General features: G+C 42.9%; 1 protein-coding gene and 1 long non-coding RNA gene across 2 annotated transcripts; both read left to right on the plus strand.

The window, feature by feature from the left end:
- Positions 1-260: 260 nt before the first annotated feature.
- LOC116356230 (uncharacterized) lies at positions 261-5,261 on the plus strand. Its single transcript, XR_004204715.1, has 2 exons — positions 261-805; positions 3,631-5,261. It is a non-coding gene; the product is annotated as an uncharacterized LOC116356230 (long non-coding RNA).
- A 1,676-nt stretch (positions 5,262-6,937) lies between these two features.
- On the plus strand, positions 6,938-22,766 carry LOC109866156 (zinc finger protein 239-like). The gene is made up of 2 exons (XM_031800150.1): positions 6,938-7,057; positions 20,691-22,766. Exons 1-2 carry the CDS (start codon positions 6,938-6,940, stop codon positions 21,537-21,539), a joined length of 969 nt encoding a protein of 322 aa, XP_031656010.1. The 3' UTR covers positions 21,540-22,766.
- Positions 22,767-23,069: the final 303 nt, after the last annotated feature.

Raw genomic sequence — 23,069 nt, forward strand, 5'->3', positions numbered from 1 at the left:
AAATTAGCAGCTAGCTACTGTAGATCTATTCTAATCCTACAAGGTGTAACAATACCTCATACAGATGTATATAATGAACAGACTAGGTGTATACTGCTCCTACAAGGTGTAACAATACATCATGTAGATGTATATAATGAACAGACTAGGTCTATACTGCTCCTACATGGTGTAACAATACACCATGTAGATGTATATGATGAACAGACTAGGTCTGGTGTGCGGCTTTAAGGCGATGCTGTTAGTGTGACGTCTAATCTAGTGGACGGAAGGCTTCTTTCAACAACTGCAACAGTTAGTCATTCACCTCAGTAGCTTACTAGACAAAATAGCCGAACCAATTAAGCTCTTTAGACGCTTTAGTGTATATTAGCCACTGTGTTTTAAACCCACTTCTGTCGTCTAGTTAGTTATCCGTTTTAATGCAATATTTACGGTGTTGTTATTAGTCATCTAGCGGGCGTGTTAAGTTAGCATTAGCCCAGCTAGCTAACATCTCCGACCATGAGCTCACTAAGAAAAGAGGGAATGTGGCTGAACGTTCTTGTGAAAGAGGAAGAGGTGGATGTCACAATACAAAAACAAATAGAGGGTGAGGCTGTTATAGTGAAAGAAGAAGAGAAAGACGTTTCAGTTAAACAAGAGGAAGACGCGTTCAGAGTGAAAGAGGAGGATGTTACTGTTAAAGAAGAGGAGGGGGAGATGAGTCACATTGGAAGAAGACGAGGATGAAACTGGATATCTGGGCTCGGTTTCCCAATGGCATCCAATGGTTCTAACGATAAACGGGCCCAGATTAACACTAGTAAGTACTGTCTTAAAAACAGAGGTACAAACTCTGCAGTTGTTGAACTGATGTGTCGTGTTACAGGGGAAATATGCAATTAACTACATCCATATTTAGACTTTTTTAAATTATTTATTTATAGCCATTGATTCTTGAAGAAAATAACACAGCTTAGTTCAACTCTTTACCCCATGAGAACCCCAAATAGGCTTTGTTTACTCCAATGTTTAGAAACAATTTAAATGATAAACAAACACTGTAAACACTCAACATGGTTAAAACTATGTTGATATCATGGATGGTCAGTCCTTGCATCCGTAGGTACTTCTATGAATTTGAGAGTGTCAGGTGTCAGTAAACGTAGGCAAAAAGGAGCAAAGAAATGTTTTCCAGCAGTACAGTTAGTTACCAACGCTCTGGCTAACATGAAAACTGCCTAACCAGCTCTGCTAGGGCGAGTAAAATGGTCAGAGTCTCGATTGTGTCTGGAAGTAGCTAGCAAGCTAAGGTCAGAACGGTCAAATCAACCTAACTCCTCGACCGAAGCGGCCAGTGGCTCCGAGAGAGAAACTGGATGAATTTACAAACAGACAATCTGACAACGGTCTGAATTTATGAAGCACTCTGGTATTCAAGATTGAATTTAAAAACACACCCGAAGTCGTAAAATGTCCAACTAGTAATGTGTTATGCTAACTAGCTCGCAAGAGGTTGCATAGCAACAGCATAAACTTCAGGCAGACCGGAGAAGAGCGCTCAACTGAAAGGATACGGTTCGGTTACAGTATACTACAATTAACTAATAGTATGTAGTATATACTCATTAAGTATATAGTTACAGTATACTAGGCCAATGAAATCTGCGCTTGGTTGGAAGTCCCGCATTCCACAGGTGATGAGCGTCAGGCTCAGAATCATTCCTTCAATTATCCCGCTCTTCACCTCGGTGTGAACAGGAGCAATTCATACTACTAAAACAAACAATTGGAACATGGGACTGTCTTAAGTTGCTCCAACTAAATTGACCCTTGGTGGTAGAGCGTGATCACCCCCTGGACTTTGTGTGGTTCTCATAGTTTCCTAATCACTAACAATATCCTGGCTTTAACAATGAGTAAGATGGCTAAAAATGAGACCTAGACAATGAAAGTTAAGACCTAGGTAAAGTTGGATTTATATTCACACATTCAGACATTGGCCAATATAATTACATTTGTAAAAATCAATAACTAATTCATTGATTGTCACATAAATATTAAACTAGGTATGATTTATTATATAAATGTCGAGCATACTTTTACAACCTATGTTTTGAATAAAAATTCCAGTTTTTATTTTATAGAAATACATAATCTATAAAATGCCATTTAAAAGCGGTATAAATAAATAACTAATTCGCCATTTGTTACAGAGAATTAATCATTAAAAGTTCATTTGTGGAATTTCTTTCCTTAATGCGTTTGAGCCAATCAGTTGTCTTGTGACAAGGTAGGGTTTTCTCACTTTCTAGTAGGCTTACATTGAAGATATGGCAAATAGGAGTGGCAATGTCGTCTGCTATTATCCTCAGTAATTTTCCATCCAAGTTGTCAGACCGCGGTGGCCTGAAAAATAAATGGAGAACCTCACACTCTAGGAGCTCAGATGCAATAATTTAATAACCTGATACCAATGTTTTCACAGACAAGCTGTCTTCATCAGGGTATAATGACAAACACTGCGTGTAACTGGTTTGTGTCAAAGGACACACACAGGTGTCTAATCATGTCCGAGTGTGGCCTAATATCATTGGTTAATTTACAGATATAAGTAGAACGTGTAAAAACATAAATGGATAGCATACGGTCATAGATACAATTTGGCTACATAGACCTACAAACATTTACAATGAATAGCAATATTACAATAATGGCTATGTTGATACCGACGGGAGCAAGGCTCTTTAAATTAAAGATCCAGGCAACCTCTCGTTTTAACAATAAATTGTCGAGGTCACCCCCTCCCCTAGGGAGGGTGATGTGTTCGATGCCGATATAAATGTAGTGACGAAATCAAGGGGTTCGCTTCCAAAAAGTTATAAGATGGGGCCACATCTATAAGTTAGAACTGCCTTAGTGGTGCATGTGATAACACCTTTGATTGGGATCTGTTTCCCTGTTTGGGGGTGTTTTTGGAGGATCTATATTTGTAAGTGCCATTGCATTGAGCACAGCCATTACACTTGTAGTTTCCATCCGGGAGAGGCGCAAATAGACGTTGTGCAGGAGTATTTTGGGGTGGTATATGAGAGTTTACCAATCGATCTCTGACATTTCTGCCCCGTGAGAATAAGACCAAGAGAGGGTCTGGAAACACATTACCGATACTGTCATCGTATCTTATGTGCCAATGTTTGTGAACGATTCCTTTCATTTGTTCACAGCACTTTGAATAGCGGGTAGTTTTTGCGAAACTGTGCTTGAAAGAGAATTTATTGATTTTAGTACCCCCTCTCCTCTGTCAATCGTTTGCAAATTCTTTTGATTCAAGTGTGAGACTCTCCTTTAGAGTTTGTTATTAGGTCTATGTTATTGTTAGGGGAAATTATGGGTCCTACAGTAGGTCTATGTTATTGTTAGGATCTTCCAGTAGTTATCGATGTTACTACTAATGTGAAAACAAGACAAAATATTACTTTTGTTGCTCAATTGACAATTAAGACAATTGTAAAATAATTTTAACAGTTGTTGTACAATTGTTGTACAACTTCATGGGTACGCTCTGGGCATCACCTTTTACCTCAAATAAACAGTGGATTTCTGCTGTTGTGGGACTTTAACCATCTGACTTTGTCGTTCACACAGGAGAGAGATGTGACTATCTTGGGTCCTCTGGGGACTCTCAACAACATCATGATGCTGAAGAGGCAGAGAAGAGTCTCTCCAGATCAGAACACCCCAAGAAACACCAGCAGAGACCCACATTGAAGAATCCTTACTGCTGCTCTGACTGTGAGAAGAACTGCAAATCTAAATCAGAACTTAAAATCCACCAGAGAATCCACACAGGAGAAAAAACGTAACACTGCTCTCATTGTGGAATGAGTTTCTCTAGATCATATTCATTGAAAACACACCTGCTAATTCACACAGGAGAGAAATCTTATATCTGTACTCAATGTGGGTAGAGTTTTACTACATCTTCCAATCTGACTAAACATCAGAAAACACACAACAGAGAAACCTTATAGCTGTGATCAATGTAGGAAGAGTTGTTACATCTGGCTATCTGACTGTACACCAGAGAACACACACAGGAGAGAAACATTTTAACAGTACTCAATGTGGGAAGAGTTTTATTTAGGCAAGCTGCCTGAAAGAACACCTAAGAACGCACACAGGAGAGAAATCTTAACACTGCTCTGACTGCGAAAAGAGTTTTGTTGGCTTAAGTGATTTAAAGATCAGAGAACACACAGTAGAGTTCCCATATAGCTGTGATCAATGTGACAAGAGATACTTTGATGAAAGATCTCTGATCAAACATCAGAAAATACATAGATGAAGGATTTGTTTTAATAATGTCAAATCAAATGTATTTATATAGCCCTTCGTACATCAGTTGATATCTCAATGTGCTGTACAGAAACCCAGACTAAAACTCCAAACAGCAAGCAATGCAGGTGTAGAAGCCCAAACCTAGGAAGAAACCTAGAGAGGAACCAGGCTATGTGGGGTGGCCAGTCCTCTTCTGGCTGTGCCGGGTGGAGATTATAACAGAACATGGCCAAGATGTTCAAATGTTCATAAATGACCAACATGGTCAAATAATAATAATCACAGGCAGAACAATTGAAACTGGAGGAGCAGCAGCACCGCCAGGTGGACTGGGGACAGCAAGGAGTCATGTCAGGTAGTCCTGAGGCATGGTCCTAGGGCTCAGGTCCTCCGAGAAAGAGAATTAGAGAGAGCATACTTAAATTCACACAGGACACCGGATAGGACAGGAGAAGTACTCCAGATATAACAAACTGACCCTAGCCCCGACACAAACTACTGCAGCATAAATACTGGAGGCTGAGACAGGAGGGGTCAGTAGACACTGTGGCCCCATCCGAGGACACCCCCGGACAGGGCCAAACAGGAAGGATATAATCCCACCCACTTTGCCAAAGCACAGCCCCCACACCACGAGGGATATCTTCAACCACCAACTTACCATCCTGAGACAAGGCTGAGTATAGCCCACAAAGATCTCCGCCACGGCCCAACCCAGACAGGATCACCATATAGGTTAATAATGTCACAATGTCTGTAGTGGCTTCCTTTCGTCCTTACCATAGCCACTGCCCAAGCCTGAAGCGGGGTTGTTTGGTACGCATACAGTACACACTCAAGGTTTCTAAACGGCCAAACATTCAATGACATCCAGGGATATGGTGCAACAAAAATGCTTATTCTTCTTATATCTAACAAATAAATGATACTCCAATCAACTTAAAGCATAGAATACTTGATATGGAAAACACATATTATGACCTGTCTGTATGGTCAAAAAACTATACCGCTCCCGCATCTAGCAAGGACTCCCTCCCCCGAAGGCCCAACTTCCTGCCTTTATCCTAACACACTTACCACAATACAATGAATAGGCAAGAGGGGGGGGGGGGCAAAAACTGAGTTACACTAACAAATGATTGTTTGTTGAATGTTTTTTCAATGACTTGAAAACAATTTAATTTCAACATACTAGCAGCCTATACACATGGACGCAGTATAATAAATTAGCCTATAATCAATTTTATTAACAATCCTACATCACTCCAGTATTTTTTGACAACATTCAAGTGCTAATTGTCTTTATTCCACTACTGAAGAAGCATGTCTCAAATCACCTCATATATTCAAACATCCAGCCTGACAAAATATACATTTTATTATTCCATGCCTCACCATTAAGTTAATTATTGCCAAAACATATTAACAAAGGGGTGTACATTTGGCTTTGATATTTCATATTTACAATTCATGTAACATTTAGTAATCATGATTATTTATGCAACCAACTGACCATTTTTAGGTACAATTATATTGACATTGTTGTCCTGCTTTTAGAATATCTGGGTTCATTCTCAGATGTGCAAATCCAAATGTACTAGAGCATGACATTGGGGACTGGGCCCTGATCCAACAACATGCCTGTCGAGTGAACCCTGAAAAGAGAGAGAAGCTCCACAGTGAGGTGGAAAGTTACGAATATTGCAGGTTCCTCTTAAAATCAGCCCGTGGTAAGGACAACTTGGTTGCTGAAATTATCAATAGTGGGCATTGAAAAATGTTTTGCATTTAGCCAGTGCGTTGCTATGGATCCCAATTTCTTTTGACTGCACGTTTTTCCATATTGGAGAGAGTTTTGTTTGGGTTCGTTCCAAGGGGACGAGAGTTCTAGAAGAATAACATTGTAGAAAAATATATATATTTAGAAATACGTGTTCTTGTTTTTAATTGTTGACAGCCAGTAGACACCATGTTTATATTGGTGAAGCATTGAAGTTGATTATAATGTGAAATGGAAGTTGTTTTCTTTTGGTGGTGAGCAAACTTGTCCAACAAAAATATAGGATATATTTGTTGTCTTAAGGGGGAAAGTAGTTACAGGTTTTGGTTTTTCCAAAACCGTTAGCACGTAGGACGCACTGAATGGTGTCACCTCGTTAGTCAGTATGTGTTACACCTGTGCTGGCTTGTCCATCTCGTTAGTGGGAAGGTGTTTCACCTGAGCTGGTCCAGGTTCTATTTATGAGTGTCTGGCCCAGTGCTCCAGTTGTCTTGATAGATGTGGAGAATCAACACCTTTAGTCAATCCACCTTTTTGGTTAAAGATGTTTTTCATTTCAGGTTGAAGCTTCTTTCTGAAGAGAGCTTATTTTTTTAAATGAATCAATACAAGCAAACAAGATCGGTTCCGGGGATTGGTATGGCAAATACCTTACGATTTGCCTGGACTGAAAAGGAGATGGAGCCGTGGAGTAGAGAGACATTTGGAAGGACCATTTTGATGGGATGCCTCAGGATAGAGGTGAAGGAAGTGCTCTGCCTTCAAGGGAACCCGAATGAGAAGGCTTTCGATGTGACGTTTCACAAAGAAGAAAAACATTACGAAGTTATGAAGATGGCAAAGGAAGCGGAGAAAACGGGACCCCTGTGCCATTATGCGGTGACCAGCCTGGCGAAGAACAACTTCAGGGTGGTCACCGTAACCATGTACAATCCGCATGTGAAAGATGAAGAGGTGAGGGCCTTTCTGGGGAGGTACATGGACAATGTCTCCTCAGCGAGGTACCTCAGGGACTCCCTGGGTTTCTGGAATGGGAGGAGAGGGTTCCAGGCGTTACTCAGGGAGTCCCTGAAGAGTGGATGGCTACCTCCATCCTCCGGCGATGTTCTCCCTGGGGGCTGACAGGGGAACACTCTACTATGCCCGTCAGCCCCCGTTCTGCAGGCGTTGTATGGCCTACGGCCATATCCTGGCCTCGTGCAGCGCCAAGAGGTGTCGATTTTGGGTCGGAAGAGCACGAGGCCAAGGAATGTGACGAGCCCAAGGCTTGCCACGGGTGTGGCTCAAGAGCACACCTGTGGCGTGATTGCCCGGCTCGTCACAGGTCATACGCGTCTGCAGGTGGGGGGGGAGCGGGGGATGGGGGGAGGAAAGAGAGGACGCATGCGGATTGTACGGATGGCACAGGGGAAAGGACGGAGAAGGACGAAGAAGGGAAGAAGGAAGAGGCGAAAAGAAAGAGGAGAGAAGATGGAAAGAAGGAAAAAGGAGAGATTAAAAAGAAGGTGGAAGAACGTGGAGGAGCAGAGAAGAGGGAGAAGGGGACAGTGGTACGAGAAGGAGTGGAAGAGGGAACGGGGACAGTGACGGAGAAGGAGGGAGGAGGGGAGGGGATGGGGGGAAGGAGTGGGGGGACAGCCTGCCAGGCTTCCTCGAGGTCGAAATGAGGGATTTGGTGGAGGAGTTAGCGGGGATGGGATGTTGTGTCTCCCCGCTACCTCCTTCACCAAAGAAGAAAGGGATGAAGAGGGGGAGCTTGGCAGGAAGTGAGAGGGAGGGGTGTGTGGAGGGGGAGGGGGGGGCTAAGAGAGTGGAGTGGGAGGGGAGGGTAATTTGACCTCCCGGTTTGCCTCAGCCCCTTGCATTTTAGTGGATGACTCCAGTGAGGGGTCGGTGGGCTGTTTGCTAGAGGGATCCCAACTCCTGTTTGAGGAGATGGGGTCCCCTACATGCAGCCCCGAGGCAAACAGGGAGGGGGGGATGGTGGGTGGGGAGGGAGGACCCAACACACTGCCTGGGTCATGGGTTGGGATGGAGGACGGGGGGGCGTCAGGAGAGGAGAGGACGTCCCCGCCGGTGGAGATGGACCAGGGGAGCATCGGGTGAGTCTCCTGGTTTTTTTGGTTTTTTGGTTTTTTATTTGTTGTTAATAATTAAATGAATAGTTCTGTTTCTTTTTTTAGTCTAAATGTTAGGGGGTTAAGGAATAATGTTAAAAGGAGGGCGGTTTTTTGTTATTTAGAGGGTGTGGGGTTTGATTTCTGTTTTTTTTTTTGAGGGATGGTGGGGATGTGTGTAGATTTAAGAGGGAGTGGGATAAGGGGGAATCTTTTTGGGGCATAGGAGGGGTGCACTCAACAGGAGTAGGGATTTTGTGTGGGCATAGAGAGGTTAAAATAGAGAACACTTTTGTAATAATGCAGGGTAGAGTTTTGGGGATAGATGTTAAGTTTAGAGAAGCTAGATATAGGTTAATTGGGGTGTATGGGCCACAGGTGGCGGTAGACAGGAGGGAGATGGTGGACTGTCTGGCGCCCCTGTGTGTTACAAACAGGCACTTGGTGATAGGAGGAGACTTTAATATAGATTTAGGGGTAGGCGGTGATAGCAGTGCAGGTGCCATCTCTGGGCTAATGGCTTGCCATGGTCTGGTTGATGGTGGCCTGCACACTACTCCGGCAATGGTCGGTCCTACATGGCGCAACTCCAGGGGGGTTGCGCGGAGGCTCGACTACATTTTTGTATCCAGATCTTTGGGTCAGTTGTCTGGGCGGCTGTTGCCTGTTTTCTTCACGGATCACGACGGGGTGTTCCTGCAGGTGGGGTCGCCAGTCTGCCTCTTCGGTAGGGAGTACTGGAAGTTAGATCGGGATATACTGGAGGAGCAGGCTTTCGTTGACGCATTTTTTGGTTTCTTTCGGAGGCTTGACGGCCTCCGGTCCATGTGCAAGGGGGTGTTAGAGTGGTGGGATTTAGTTAAGGTGAGGATTAGGGCTTTTATAATAGGATATTGTAGAAGGAAAAAAAGGGAGGAAAGGAGGGAGGTGGATCGTATCCAAAGGTTAATTGAACTCGAGTACGAGGCAGGCAACCTCGGCGGGTCGATTGACTGGGAGAGATTCGCAGCCCTAAAGGCGCAGCTCAGGGAGCTGCAGGAGCAGAAGGCTCAAGCTTTCCTGGAGCGTGCGCATAGTGGCTTTCTAGAACATAATGAGACTTGTTCCGCTATGTTCTTTAAGTCGGTTAGGGCCAGGCAGAGTAGGAAGGTAATGCATGGAGTTAGGGAAGAAAATGGTAGTATATTAAGTAAACCAGAGGAAATGGTCAGGGTGACAACTGATCATTTCCAAGGTTTATTTAAGGAAAGGGAAATAGATGTAGAGCAGGGAAACGTGTTTTTAGAACACTTGTCCCGGCGGTTGCCAGAGGACATTAGAGACGTGATGGAGGCCCAGATCTCACTAGAAGAGGTTGAGAGCGCTCTTAGGAGGATGGGAAAAGGGAAGGTGCCTGGGATGGATGGGCTGCCGCCTGAGTTTTACCTCAAGTTTTGGGGTATACTTGGACCAGTGGTTCTCGAAGTCTTGAAGGCCATCCTCGAGACGGGGGTCCCGGGGGGATCAATGTCTGTTGGTGTGCTGTCACTTCTTTATAAGAAGGGGGAAGCAACTGACCTTGGCAACTGGCGGCCATTGACCATGCTGTGTGTAGATTACAAGATTCTTGCAAAGGTTTTAGCAGACCGGTTGCGCACAGCCCTTCCCTACGTCGTCCACGAGGATCAGACGTGCGGGGTAGAGGGCCGCTCTATAAGATGGAACCTACAGTTGATCAGGGATTCCATCGCTTGGGTTGAAGATAGAGGGCTGCCTTTAATGGTAGCAGCGCTAGATCAGGCGAAAGCTTTTGATCGCGTGAATAGATCTTTTCTATTCAGGGTGTTAGGTAGATTAGGATTTGGGGAGAAGTTTATAGGATGGATCCGTACTTTATATGTCGGAGCGGGGTGTCGAGTTAGTGTAAATAGTCACTTAGGTGACGTTTTTGACCTCTCGTCTGGGGTCAGGCAGGGATGCCCACTCTCGGCTCTCCTCTTCGTTCTGTACATGGAGCCTCTGGGGGCTGCCATTAGGGCAGACACAGGGGTGGAAGGCTTGTTGATCCCTGGAAGTGGTGGGCTGCGTGTTAAGATGACGCAGTACGCCGACGACACTTCCTTGCTGTTGTGCAAGGACTCGTGCCTGACAAGGTCCCTTGCCATCTTTGGGGATTTCACCCGAGCGTCGGGAGCAGTTCTGAACCATGCAAAGTCTTCCGTCAAGTTTTTCGGAAGATGGCACGGTAGAACGGATGTGCCTGGGGGGTTATCTCTCTGTGAAGGGGCCCTGAGGATTCTCTGGGTTCATTTTGAGACCTCCGGCTCAGCGACGCTAAACTGGAACATGCGTATCGCAGTGGTACAGAGGAAGCTAGCAATGTGGAAGGCTAGGTATTTGTCTATTATGGGCAAAGTCCTGGTCCTAAAGGTGGATGTGTTGCCGTCTCTTTTGTATTTGGCATACATCTACCCATTGCCGGCTTGTCTGAGGAGGCCTCTAGTGAGGCTTGTGTTTCAGTTTATGTGGAGTGGCAGGTGCGAGTGGGTCGCCAGGGCACGCATGATCTGTCCCATCGGGGAGGGAGGTAGGGGGGTACCACATTTCCCCCTCAAGCTGGACGCCATTTTTGTTTCTTTCTTGTTGACGGAGCTTGCTCGTCCGGTTATACACCCGTCCGGTTACCTCCTGCGGGTGTTCTTCTCGTATAAGGCGAGAAGCGTAATGGTGTGGTCTAACGCGGGTCCTCGGGCGGAACAGCTGCCGTGGCACTTTGGCCATGCGGCCAAGTGGCTGCGTGCGCACCCCGAGGTTGAAGTTGCCCGAGTAGGTTTAGACCACAGGCACCTGTACGAGGAGGTCAGGCAGGCAGGGAGTCCTGCGCCTGTAGCGGGCATCTCGTCAGTGGTCTGGGAGGGAGTGCAGGCGCGGGGCCTGGACAACAGGCTCAAGGACCTGAATTGGTTGGTCCTCCATAAGCGCTTGCCGGTACGTGCCATCTTGTACCGGTATAGTTTGGTGCAATCCCCCACCTGTCCAAGATCCTCTTGTGGCAGGGAGGAGACTGTGCGCCATGCCTTCTGGGACTGTGCCTTTGCCGGACTAGTCTGGGCTAGGGCACGGGTGATGCTAGGTGTGGTTAGGAGTGATTTTGTTTTGACATGGGCTAGGCTAGAGAGAGGCGTAGGGAGAGCAAAGGGAACGGATAGGGACAGGTTTCTGCTCTGGCTTCTCATGAGTCTCTTTAAAAGGGGACTGTGGGAAGCCAGGCAGAATTTAGTCAAGACAGGGAGAGATTTGGGGGTGGAAGGGATAGTGAGAAGGGTGGAAGGTGATTTGAGGGGGAAGATGAAGAGGGAGGAGAGGAAGTGGGGGAAGCATGCGGCACGGGAGAGGTGGAAAGGGGGTTTAGGGCTGGGAGTGTTAGAGTGAGTTTGGTAAGGGGATAGATTAGGGAAGGAGAGATAGGGAAAGGGTTAGGTATTGGTTAGGTATGATGGGGAGGGACGATGCTCCCCTGAGGTTTGTTTTTGTTTGATGTTTTTGTAAATAGAATTAATTAAGAATGAATGAGAATTATGATTTTGTAATAGTATGAATGGTTTTGATTGTAATAAATTATTTTAACCACCACTTTTTTTTTTTTGGTTTGCTTCCTGTTTTTAAGTTTGGTGTGGGTTTTTATTTTGTCTGCTTCTTGGGCAGATTTAATGGGTCTCATGGGGGGTGTCTTTTTATGTCTCAGTTGTTGTTACTAGTCAACTTTCAGTGGACACCCCCATAGTGTCTATCAGAACCCCACCTGTTTAGTTGTGGTTGTTGTCAGTGACTCTTTATTAATTCCCTCTTCTATTTAAGGGCCATTTCTGGTTTTCTTTCTGGGGAACGTAACAACAAACAATGGAGTAAAACAAGCTTATATTTTGGGTTGGATATTGCATGCAATTGTTAATATTTTAATCAATGGCATTTCTTGAGGATGCTCATTGGTCTTTCAGTTGTTAATCTTCTGTTTCTAATCCTCATGTTTGTGTGCTCAATATTTTCCTGCGAAGCCATTGTGTTGCATCCATGTCTGAAATGTGCTGTATAAATAAAGCTTGTTTTGATTTGAACATATTGCAAAACAAATAACCCAATGACCGACCAATCAACAGACTCTTGCTAAACCAATTTACAAATATGTGCAAAAGCAACACATATCTTTGTCCATCTTATTATGAGAAACAGTATAAATTCAGTATTTCTCCCACTGTCAAAATAGTGCATGGTTCGTAAGTTTAGTGTCACTTTTCAACCAATCCAGTGCATTTTTTTAAATCGACAATATGTCAAACGATTCAACTACAGAAAACAAACAATCAAATTGATCAAACAGATCAATCCCACTTTTCAAGCCTGCTGGAGTGGTAAACCACCCCCTGCTCTACCAGGGGCTTGAGGTGGTCTCCCACAGCTCTGCTTATGTCATGTTCTGTGGCCATGCTGTTCCATTTCTTGACTGCCCCTGCAACCCAGAAACACATTTAGTTATATTATATAAAACACTCAAAGTAATGGATATGGAGCATCTATGGCCTCAGTTACACCTGGCACCTAAATGTGACTTCTGTCATCTGATCACTCCAAGCTGCATTAGGTTCAGATCTACCAGGATGGGCCTTTGACGCAGTCAGGCTACTGAATATGCATAAGCAATATAAAGAAATGGTGTGAATGAGTGGGGAAAAGTACATTTAACACTGAAAGATTAGTGGAATCTGTGTGGGTAGCTGGACAGGTAGGATGACTGACAGTGAAGGTGAACAGGTGGTCACGTGTCAGGTGACAGAGGAATGGATGAGACTGAGGCAGGAATTCCTTTAACCATAAAGTGGTATATTTACTGAGTAGTCTGTGCTGCATCACAAAGGAAACAAATAACATGTATCCAATCAAATTCATAATCAAAGATCAAATCATATCATTCATTATTAACATAATTTAGGGAATTCAACAGTCCAGTTCATTAAGAAGTCAATAGTAATCATCCGTGAGTAATTTAGGCTCCTAACTATTTATCATAAATCATGAAAGAATACATCCAGGGAATGGTTATACAATCTATAATCCCCATTATCAAAGTCAATCAGTTAGCAAACAATGACGTTTCTCATTTCACTCTTTCAATTGTCTTCATGTGTACATATAATTAATTTCAATACACATGAACCATATCGATTGCATAATTGGCCTATGAGGATCCGTAGGGCCGTGATCATTGACAATTCACATTACACAATATGTTTGAAGCTGCGCTCCAAGCCCCGCGGTAATAACTATTAACAATAACTGAATGGCCCACTCTCCCGATCGCCACAGATAATTCAGATGAAAGGTAACATAGTCGGTGGATTCATGGACGCACAGAACTTCTGGATCAGATGGAGTTAAGGAAGAGAAAGCAGCGAGATCAGGCGATGGCAATTTCCTCCTTTTATGGAGTTGAGATCTGTCGGACATTTCCACCTGACCTAATTAAAGCGCCCCTGGCCCAGCTGAGTAAATGGCAATGAATTAAAGGATTATTCCACCAACTCCATGGGCCTTTTCTACAGACACAAATGACCTTCATAATATCAAAGAACAAATGTGTGTGCCTGAGGGGAAATTAACTTTCATACAGCCAAAAGGGTTGAGAAATTGCACCAATATCAGTGGACAATTTGCACAAATGTAAATCAACATAGATGATGGAACATATTCCTTTTTGCTTCTGTGATAAACCACTAAGGGGGCATAAATATTTACCATCTAAACCATGTGTGACCTCTCCCCTCTCTGGCTGTAGAAGTGTTCTTCCTAACCAGTCCCTCAACAGCTCTCTGACTGAGCTCCACCCTCACTGGGTCTTCAGAGGAGAGGAAGACTGAGGATCAGTGGTGATTTTAGCATGTAAGTCTTGGTGGGGGAAAAAAACAAACATGTTTTTCAACACTGAACAATACATTAATTGCACTATAACGGTGACAAACGGTGCTCACAAACTGTTAGGGCCTACATAAAGCTGTCCAAACAGCAGTCCCAACATTTTACCACTGCTACACCTGATTATAAGTAGAGCCTTGTCTGGCAGCAAAACATTGCATTCAGCCTCAATTACTGCTTTTAAAATAACATAGCTGATTTGGCTAACTTGCTTAAACACGTGGTTTCTAATGACAATTGAGATGTACAAACTATGGCATAAGGGGACGACGAGGGGATAAGAGGCAATCCGTAATTTTGATTTAGATATTCATGGGCGAGCTAGGACGGACGTAGTCAATATAACTATTTGTTTAGCACTTTTGAAATGTACAGTGACAGAATTCAGAACATGGGCCGTTCTTACAGTGTCCTCCCTGTACACCAAGTCAGAACTGTATGATAAATAAAAGGGGCATATAAGCAGACAATGAAAGCTCTTACAATATTCAATGATTACATTTCTCTAAAACAGGTTATAGGCTACATGTGCACCACCAAGTCAGAACAGTAGGCAAAATTAAGAGGGGAAAATAGACAGAATTATTATGGTGAGAAACATGGGCTACTAATAGCTTACTACAAAAGATTCACTTAGTATTACTTTCTTAGCTACAGTATACATATCTCCCTGGCATATTACATAACTTATGCAGCAGCATGCAAGATATTTTTGGATTCACTGTGTTGTTCTGTGCTCACTTGAACAGGAAGTTGTCCTTCGTGGGCAAATGTTGTCATCAACATCTGTCATTTTCTGGATTTATGGTGATTTCAAGACAACTGGGAACTCTGGGTTAAAAAACAAGGTTGGATCCTGATGATGTCAGTGATCTTCAGTTTGTAGCTCTAGAAAGAGGCCCGAGTTCCGGATGTACAATTCCGAGTTGGATGACTGTTCAAAACGTTTTTTCCCAGTCAGAGCTTGTTTTTTCCCCGAGTTCCCAGTTGTCTTGAACTCACTGAAGTCAAGTTTTCATAGTTCCGAGTTAACATTTGTTTTGAGTGTGGCACAAATTATGCTTCATTGACAATTCATTCAAATTGGGTTTGATTCACACCCTGCCAGTGTGCCTGGAGGACATTGGGTTTGATTCAGACCCTGCCAGTGTACCAGGTGGACATTGGGTTTGATTCAGACCCTGCCAGCATGGGCAGAAATGTATTCCAAGGTCAGTAACTTATAACCACAGAACCACCCCCAGACCTTTCATGCATGACTAAAAATACCTAAGTATTAGATTTACTGCCATGGTCTAGTATATCACCGTGTATGTCACCGTCTCAGAGACCATTCACAATGCTGGATGAGGTACGAGTAAAACATTACATATTATTTCCTAACCATTCACAATGCTGGCTGAGGTATGAGTAAAACATGACATATTATTTCCTAACCATTCACAATGCTGGCTTAGGTACGAGTAAAACATGACATATTATTTCTTAATCATTCACAATGCAGGAAGAGGTACGAGTAAAACATAACATATTCTTTCCTAACCATTCACAATGCTGGTTGAGGTACGAGTAAAACATGACATATTATAGACCTACAAGGTGTTTGCCTACGGAGCAGAAAGCCACTCTACCTTCAGGCTCAAATCCAACGCCCGACCGAGTAGTTTATAGTTTGGGTTCTGACGAGGTACGACAGTTGAACAAAACTCATGAGACAAGTTATATTCTTCAATAATCAATGGGTACATATAATGAATTTATGAGTGTAAAAAAATGATGTAGCCACTGTGGATCACCAATTCATTAAAAAAAACATATGACAAAGTTGTTTTTGTTTTTTTACGCGGTGCAGCCAGCGTGTGACGTATAATCTAGTGGACGGGACACTTCAACAATAACAGCTCGTCCGACACCTCAGCAGCTAGTGAACCAATATAGCCGAAAGATTCAAGCTCTTTAGACTGTTTCGGTTGATATTAGTCACCATGTTTTAAGCCCACTTCTTTCGTATCTACCAGTTGCCCCATTTGATTTAATATTTACGTTGTTGTTGGTAGTCAGCTACATCAGCTGTCTCGTTAATTTAACACTAGCCGCTAATTCTGGCTAGCTAGTATCCCGACCATGAGCTCCCTAAACTACTCACTCGTTAAAGAAGAGGAGGTCTGCTGGACGGAGAAAGAAGCTCTGGGGCTGAACATTGTCGTGAAAGAGGAGAAAGAAGAGGAGGATGTCACAGTAAAAATAGAAGTAGAGAGTGAGGAGGAGGGAGCGATAACTGTCATATTGAAAGAGGAGGAAGAAGAGGAGGAGAGAGGTCAGATAAACACTATTACGTACTAATCTCAATAACGGGCACAAACTCTGCAGTTGTTGAACTGATTTGTGGTTTTAAAACGGCATTATGCACTTCCTACATTCATTTATATATACCAATGCCATGTATTGTTGAACAAAGTAACTTATAAATGCTAAATTCAACTTTCGCACCCCCATCAAATCCAAAATAGGGTGTTTTACTCCTATGTTTGTAAACAATGTGGAAACAAACACTGTAGCCTATATCCTAACAACAGAGTAAAACTATAATGTTGGATGGATGGATGGTCGGTCCTTGGATCCACAGTGGTTACGTTTCTCCAGCCACATCCCTCATCCTATTACCGAAACAGTTGTGGGTTGCCCACTTCGGTCAACATTGATTCTGATTTAAATGTAAAAAGCATGGCTGTCCTATCGTGGAATCGCCCCATGACTAAGAAAAACCATGAATGATGAGTGAGAAAGCTGGGGGTGTTTGATCTTTGTGCATCTAACTTTGTCACTCATCATGAATTCATTCATGATTATCCATAAGCATCATGGTAGTGTTCAGAAACATCTTCTATTCTGACTGAAAATAAAAGTAACTTCAAAATGACCGTTCATTCAGTTCCTATGGGCAAAACACAACCTGCAAGTGCATGCAACATGTTTGTATTCACAAGCTTACGGTTTGACTATTTTTCCAAAGACGTATGACTTCTCCAAATGGGGGGACTAGCTACATAAAGTGCTATCATTGTTGTTTTTCAATATTGGAGTTTGCTGTCTGCTGCTGGTGAAGAGACGTCAGATTCTCGTCTTTCAATCACAGACGCGTAATTTTTTGATTTCCGCTCGTATTCTGGACAAGACACGCCCCCACTGAAGATGAAGTGCTGTGATTGGCTGCTGGTCGTTAGCCCTGCCAGACTGCCTTCGAGCGCTTTGCCTGCTGCCCCTGAAATCAGAGCGTGAAACTGACCAGACTGACTTCAGATGGTTTCCCCATCAGCTGGTGAAGATGGAGGACTCAGATAGGACACAGACAATGTCATAATGTTGATATATCCTCTGAGTCCTATTTTCTGTTTTGGTAAACTAGTTACCAGCTGTTATTCAACACTAGGTTACAGAGTGAATGATCCACCAGCTAGCTAGCTAGGAATTAGTTATTCAACGCTAGGTTACAGAGTGAATGAGTCACTAGTTAGCTAACTAGCTAACTATTTGTTATTCAACACTAAGTTATAGAGTGAATGAGTCACTAGCTAGCTAGGTATTAGTTATTCAACGCTAGGTTATAGAGTGAATGAGTCACTAGCTAGCTAGCTATTTGTTATTCCACGCTAGGTTACAGAGTGAATGAGTCACTAGTTAGCTAGGTATTAGTTATTCAACACTAGGTTATAGAGTGAATGAGTCACTAGCTAGCTAGCTATTTGTTATTCAACGCTAGGTTACAGAGTGGATGGGTCACTAGCTGGCTAGCTATTTGTTATTCAATGCTAGGTTACAGAGTGAATGAGTCGCTAGCTAGCTAGGTATTTCTTAGTCAATGGTAGGTTATAGAGTGAATGAGTCACTAGCTAGCTAGCTAGGTATTTGTTAGTCAACACTAGGCACTAGCTAGGTATTTTTTATTCAACGCTAGGTTACAGAGTCAATGAGTCGCTAGCTATTCAATGCTTCACGGATGGATGACTTGTGTTTTGAAGTGAAGACCTCACCTGATCTACATAGTAGACATGTACCTGGAGAGCTGATCCTAACCTGATCTACATAGTAGACATGAACCTGGAGGACTGGTCCTCACCTGATCTACATAGTAGACATGAACCTGGAGGACTGGTCCTCACCTGATCTACATAGTAGACATGTACATAGAGAACTGGTCCTCACCTGATCTACATAGTAGACATGTACCTAGAGAACTGGTCCTCAACTGATCTACATAGTAAACATGAACCTGGAGGATATACATCGTAGACAGCAGAAGAAAGTCGGACTGAGTAAAGCCCTTGACAACCTGGCACACTGTGGTAGTGAGTAAAGCCCTTGACAGCCTGGCACACTGTGGTAGTGACTAAAGTCTCCCAAAATCCTAAATAAAGGCCCTAGAGCATCATGGTAGTTGTAGGCTAAATGTGTTTGACATTAATATATGAGGCTATTTATTCAGATCCATGTCATGTTGACGTCACCATATTATTTTTCTTCCATTTAAAAGTTGTTCAAAAGTGGTCTGTTTTGTCTAACTTGTTTTCCCAAGATGAAAGACGAAACCCCCGACCCCATAGAAAAGACCCACTCCCAACAGACCAATGCTGCACTTCTACCAGAAGCTCCCAGAGCAGTTTTTTTAGGGTCAGAGTTGAGATAGTCAGGGATTCTAGAACCTTGTGGGAGCAGAGTCTGTATTTATTAAGTATTTATTTCGGCACTAATGGAATATTGTACAGTTGATTGATCCACATAATGAATGTACAGTATGTATTTCATGATTCATGTGACATTGCAAAATAAATTGATCCAATTACGTTTTTAAATGTCAATGTGTCAATGCTTTGTTAGTTTGATATAATTTATATATATATATATATAATTTACATGTTAAATGAAAAATGTGTTTGTTGTATGAGTGGCATTGCTGTCTCAGATCAGTCATGAATGGCTGTGGTATTGGTGGACAGAATGTAACAGGGCCTACTGCATTTGCTACTATATTCTGCCACTGTTGTGTGCAACTTCAAGGTAGACATTTTTCCTTTGAAAGATGGGATGTTTGGCTTCCATAAGTGTTGGAAGGAACTGCAATTTAGGAACTCGTATAAACCAGCTGAGCCAGTGGAGGTGTTGATCTGTGTGTTTATTGTTAAGGGGGAAGAAAGCTATAAAACGCATTGCTCTCCAAAGTAAGTATTTCATAGGTAGAATGCTTATAATAGACATGTTGTGTCTGTCGGCAAGGAGAAAATAAATCAGTCTGCCTGACCCCTCTGAGTTTATTAGTGGTCTCTAGTAGGAAGGCTGCAACCATAGAGATGGATAGAGGACTCATCTTTATATCTGTGCCATTATAGAGTCTGTGACCGCATGGACAATATCCATTTTAAACTAGTCAATTTTCTTCATCATGATTGGCTGATCCCTCCTGATGGTAGGACATGACTCCAACAGGGTCTACCAGGAGGGATCAGCCATTGAAGTTGGAAGTCCCACCCAGTTGCCTACATTAAAATGGTGGAAGCCCTCAATGGCTCTGCCCATGCTAATACGCTCTTTTGGCCACTAGAGGCCTTTATCATTCTCTGGCATTAACGCACCTAGCAAGCAAGCTATATCATGGAGCCTGGTGCTCTCTTCAGCTAGCCAATCAGGAGTATTATCGAGATTAGCGGTGAGTAACCAATCGCAGCACTTCAGCTTCAGTGGGCGTGTTTTGCCCAGAAGACAAGTGGGAAATCAAAATAACACATCACAGACACCCAGCGCCCTGTTACCACGTTAACGGCCCTAATGCTCCAATACTTTCATTGAACATGGAACACTCACAAAACCTTCTAAAACACTCTAATACGTGTGCTCCTAAATGTATTTGTGCGTTCTTAACTTAGGAGCACATGTACTCCTTGTAATAAATGTCAGCGTAGAGCCATAAACTCAGCAGTTTATCTATCAGGACAGTGTGGTGGGTAGTGATCAGCAGTTTATCTGTCAGGACAGTGTGGTGGGTAGTGATCAGCAGTTTATCTGTCAGGACAGTGTGGTGGGTAGTGAGACAGTGTGGTGGGTAGTGATCAGCAGTTTATCTGTCAGGACAGTGTGGTGGGTAGTGATCGGCAGTTTATCTGTCAGTGTGGTGGGTAATGATCAGCAGTTTATCTGTCAGGACAGTGTGGTGTGTAGTGATGTGTTATGGAGGCACGTTGGTGATTCTTGATGTTCAGTTGTACCACTGTTCATCATTACTATTGTATCTAAATGAATTATTTTAACACATTGGTTAAAAGAGACGGTAAAAAAAAAACATTATATGGAGCAAATATCCCACATTACTTCTTACTACTAATACATTTCTGGTTTTAGAAACATTACAAAGCTTATTCGTCTTTTGTGGGGGGGGTTTCATCTACCTGCCGCATTGGCTGGTGGACCAAAAACAGACTTGGAAGACAATTGTCAAAGTGTGTAAAAACATTTAACATTCACTCTATTGACTATCTGACGTTGATGTTCACACAGGAGAGAGACTTGACTATCGTGGATCTTCTGGGGAGCCTCAACAACATCATGATGCTGACAACGCAGAGAAGAGTCTCTCCAGATCAGAACACCTCAAGGAACACCAGCGGAAACCTACGGGGAAGAAACCTCACTGCTGCTCTGACTGTGGGAAGAGTTACTCAAGATCTGATTCACTAAAAGTACACCAGAGAATTCACACAGGAGAGAAATCTTACAACTGTGATCAATGTGGAAAGAGATGCTCTTCTTTATCAGAACTTACAATACACCAGAGAATCCATACAGGAGAGAAACCTTATAGCTGCTCTCAGTGTGGAATGAGTTTCTCTCGATCATATTCATTGAAATCACACCTAAGAATTCACACAGGAGAGAAACCATATGGCTGTGATCAATGTGGGAAAAGTTTTGCTACCTCAGCTAACCTGACTGCACACAAGAGAATACACACAGGACAGAAGCCTTACCACTGCTCTGACTGCGGAATGAGCTTTATCACTTCAAGGGAACTACTCCTACACCAGAGAACACACACAGGAGAGCAACCTTATAGCTGTGATCAATGTGGGAAGAGTTTTACTCAGTCAAACAACCTGATATCACACCAGAGAACACACACAGGACAGAAGCCCTATACCTGTGATCGGTGTGGGAAAAGCTTTACTCAGTCAGGTCACCTGAAATCACACCAGAGAACCCACACAGGAGAGAAGCCTTATAGCTGTGATCAGTGTGGGAAGAGATATTCTGATTTAAGAGATCTGAATAAACATAATAACATACATCCAGATTGTGGAATGACTGCCAACACCAGTCCTGGGTAGTAGAACACAGATTGTGGAATGACCTCCAACACCAGACCTGGGTAGTAGAACACTGCATCGTGAGGTTTTTATATAGTACTTGCGCAGAGCATTCTATATTGGACATTTAGAAAAAAGTGTGTTTGTGTTGGAGGGGTTGTTATTCACACTCATTATCTTTCCTGATTGAAGTCAACTTTATTTTAATCTTTAGTTTTTCCTCACCACATGGAATGAATGTCAGAATCCTCTCAAATTACACTCCCTAGTGTCTTTTGGTCACTTCAGGGATTTGGTGAGATACCTGGACACAGGGGAATGGACGTGTTTCTCAGAACTTCTGATGACAAATATAACTGTCTTGATGAGTTGGTGAATTCGGATATTCTGGTTGATTGCGGCTAGTTTCCTGTTTGTTTCTTTGTATTTATCATGCCCCCCCTTCAGTTAATTGAACCTAGTTTATGATCAAATGATTGAAGCTACATGACAGACCCATTACAGTACATCCCATCCATCCTCCCCAGACTAAGATATTTTACCAGACGTTATAGTATGCCTGCCAACGGGTCCTGGTCGGAGGACGCTACGTGTTGGTGGTATGCCCTGGTCGGAGGACGCTACATGTTGGGGGTATGCCCTGGTCAAGGATACCGTTCATACATAAATAAATAAATTTCATAAATACAGTTGAAAAATAAATAGTTAATAAACAGTTGATACAGTGCCTTTGGAAAGTATTCAGACCCCTTGAATTTTTTCACATTTTGTTACTTACAGCCTCATTCTAAAATGGATTAAATGATGTTGCTTTAGTCAAATCCTTCTACTCAGCACACATAGTGGACTGGTGTGTGTATGTGCTTGTAATTGGTTTGTAAACTTTAAATGTTTCAAATTATCACTTTGAATTTGCTTTATTCAATGTATGTTTCCCTCTATGTACGTTTCATATAATGTTATATAAATTCATTAAATGAAAACTGGTTGAAAGTGAGACTTTTTTCCCTGAACTGCATTACCCACTCCAGTCAGCAGATGGCGATGTGCATTTTTCAGGCAATGCTGCCTGAGTGTGACGTATGATCTAGTGGACGGGACGCTTCTTCAACAGTAACAGCTAATCGGCCACCTCAGTAGAACCGAGGTAAAGACAGTTTCAGGTTGGATATTTGATGGATATTCGCCTTTAGTTTTCCTGACGTCCACCAACTGCAGTTAGGGACTGACAACATAGTGACAAATAAAAAAAAATCTAATTTCAATAGCTTTTTAACCATTACTCCAAACACTTTCAAAACTGGCTGTAGCTAACCGGATGGCATAGCACACCCTTTAGTTTGTCCATTTTTATCTCACATGGTTTTACATACATTTTTCTAAATGTAGAATTTCAATAAAGAATTTCCTTGGTCATGTGACCTACTGACCTCAAACAAGGTTCAGAATGTCCACTGACTCTACCTTCATAACGCACACTGATTCATATCATGCTATTAGACTTAAATCTGTAAACTTTGCAGGCCTTCATTTTACATGGGTGTTAAATTA

This window comes from Oncorhynchus kisutch, linkage group LG21 (assembly GCF_002021735.2).
Source record: "Oncorhynchus kisutch isolate 150728-3 linkage group LG21, Okis_V2, whole genome shotgun sequence".
In the NCBI taxonomy this organism is placed as follows: Eukaryota; Metazoa; Chordata; class Actinopteri; order Salmoniformes; family Salmonidae; genus Oncorhynchus; species Oncorhynchus kisutch.

Bases quoted from the DNA above. Each gene is read 5' to 3' on its own strand.
- LOC109866156 (XM_031800150.1), top strand. From the start codon at position 6,938: ATGGCAAAGGAAGCGGAGAAAACGGGACCCCTGTGCCATTATGCGGTG. The intron at 7,058-20,690 runs GTGAGGGCCTTT...CTCTATTGACTA, and splicing joins CGCATGTGAAAGATGAAGAG to TCTGACGTTGATGTTCACAC.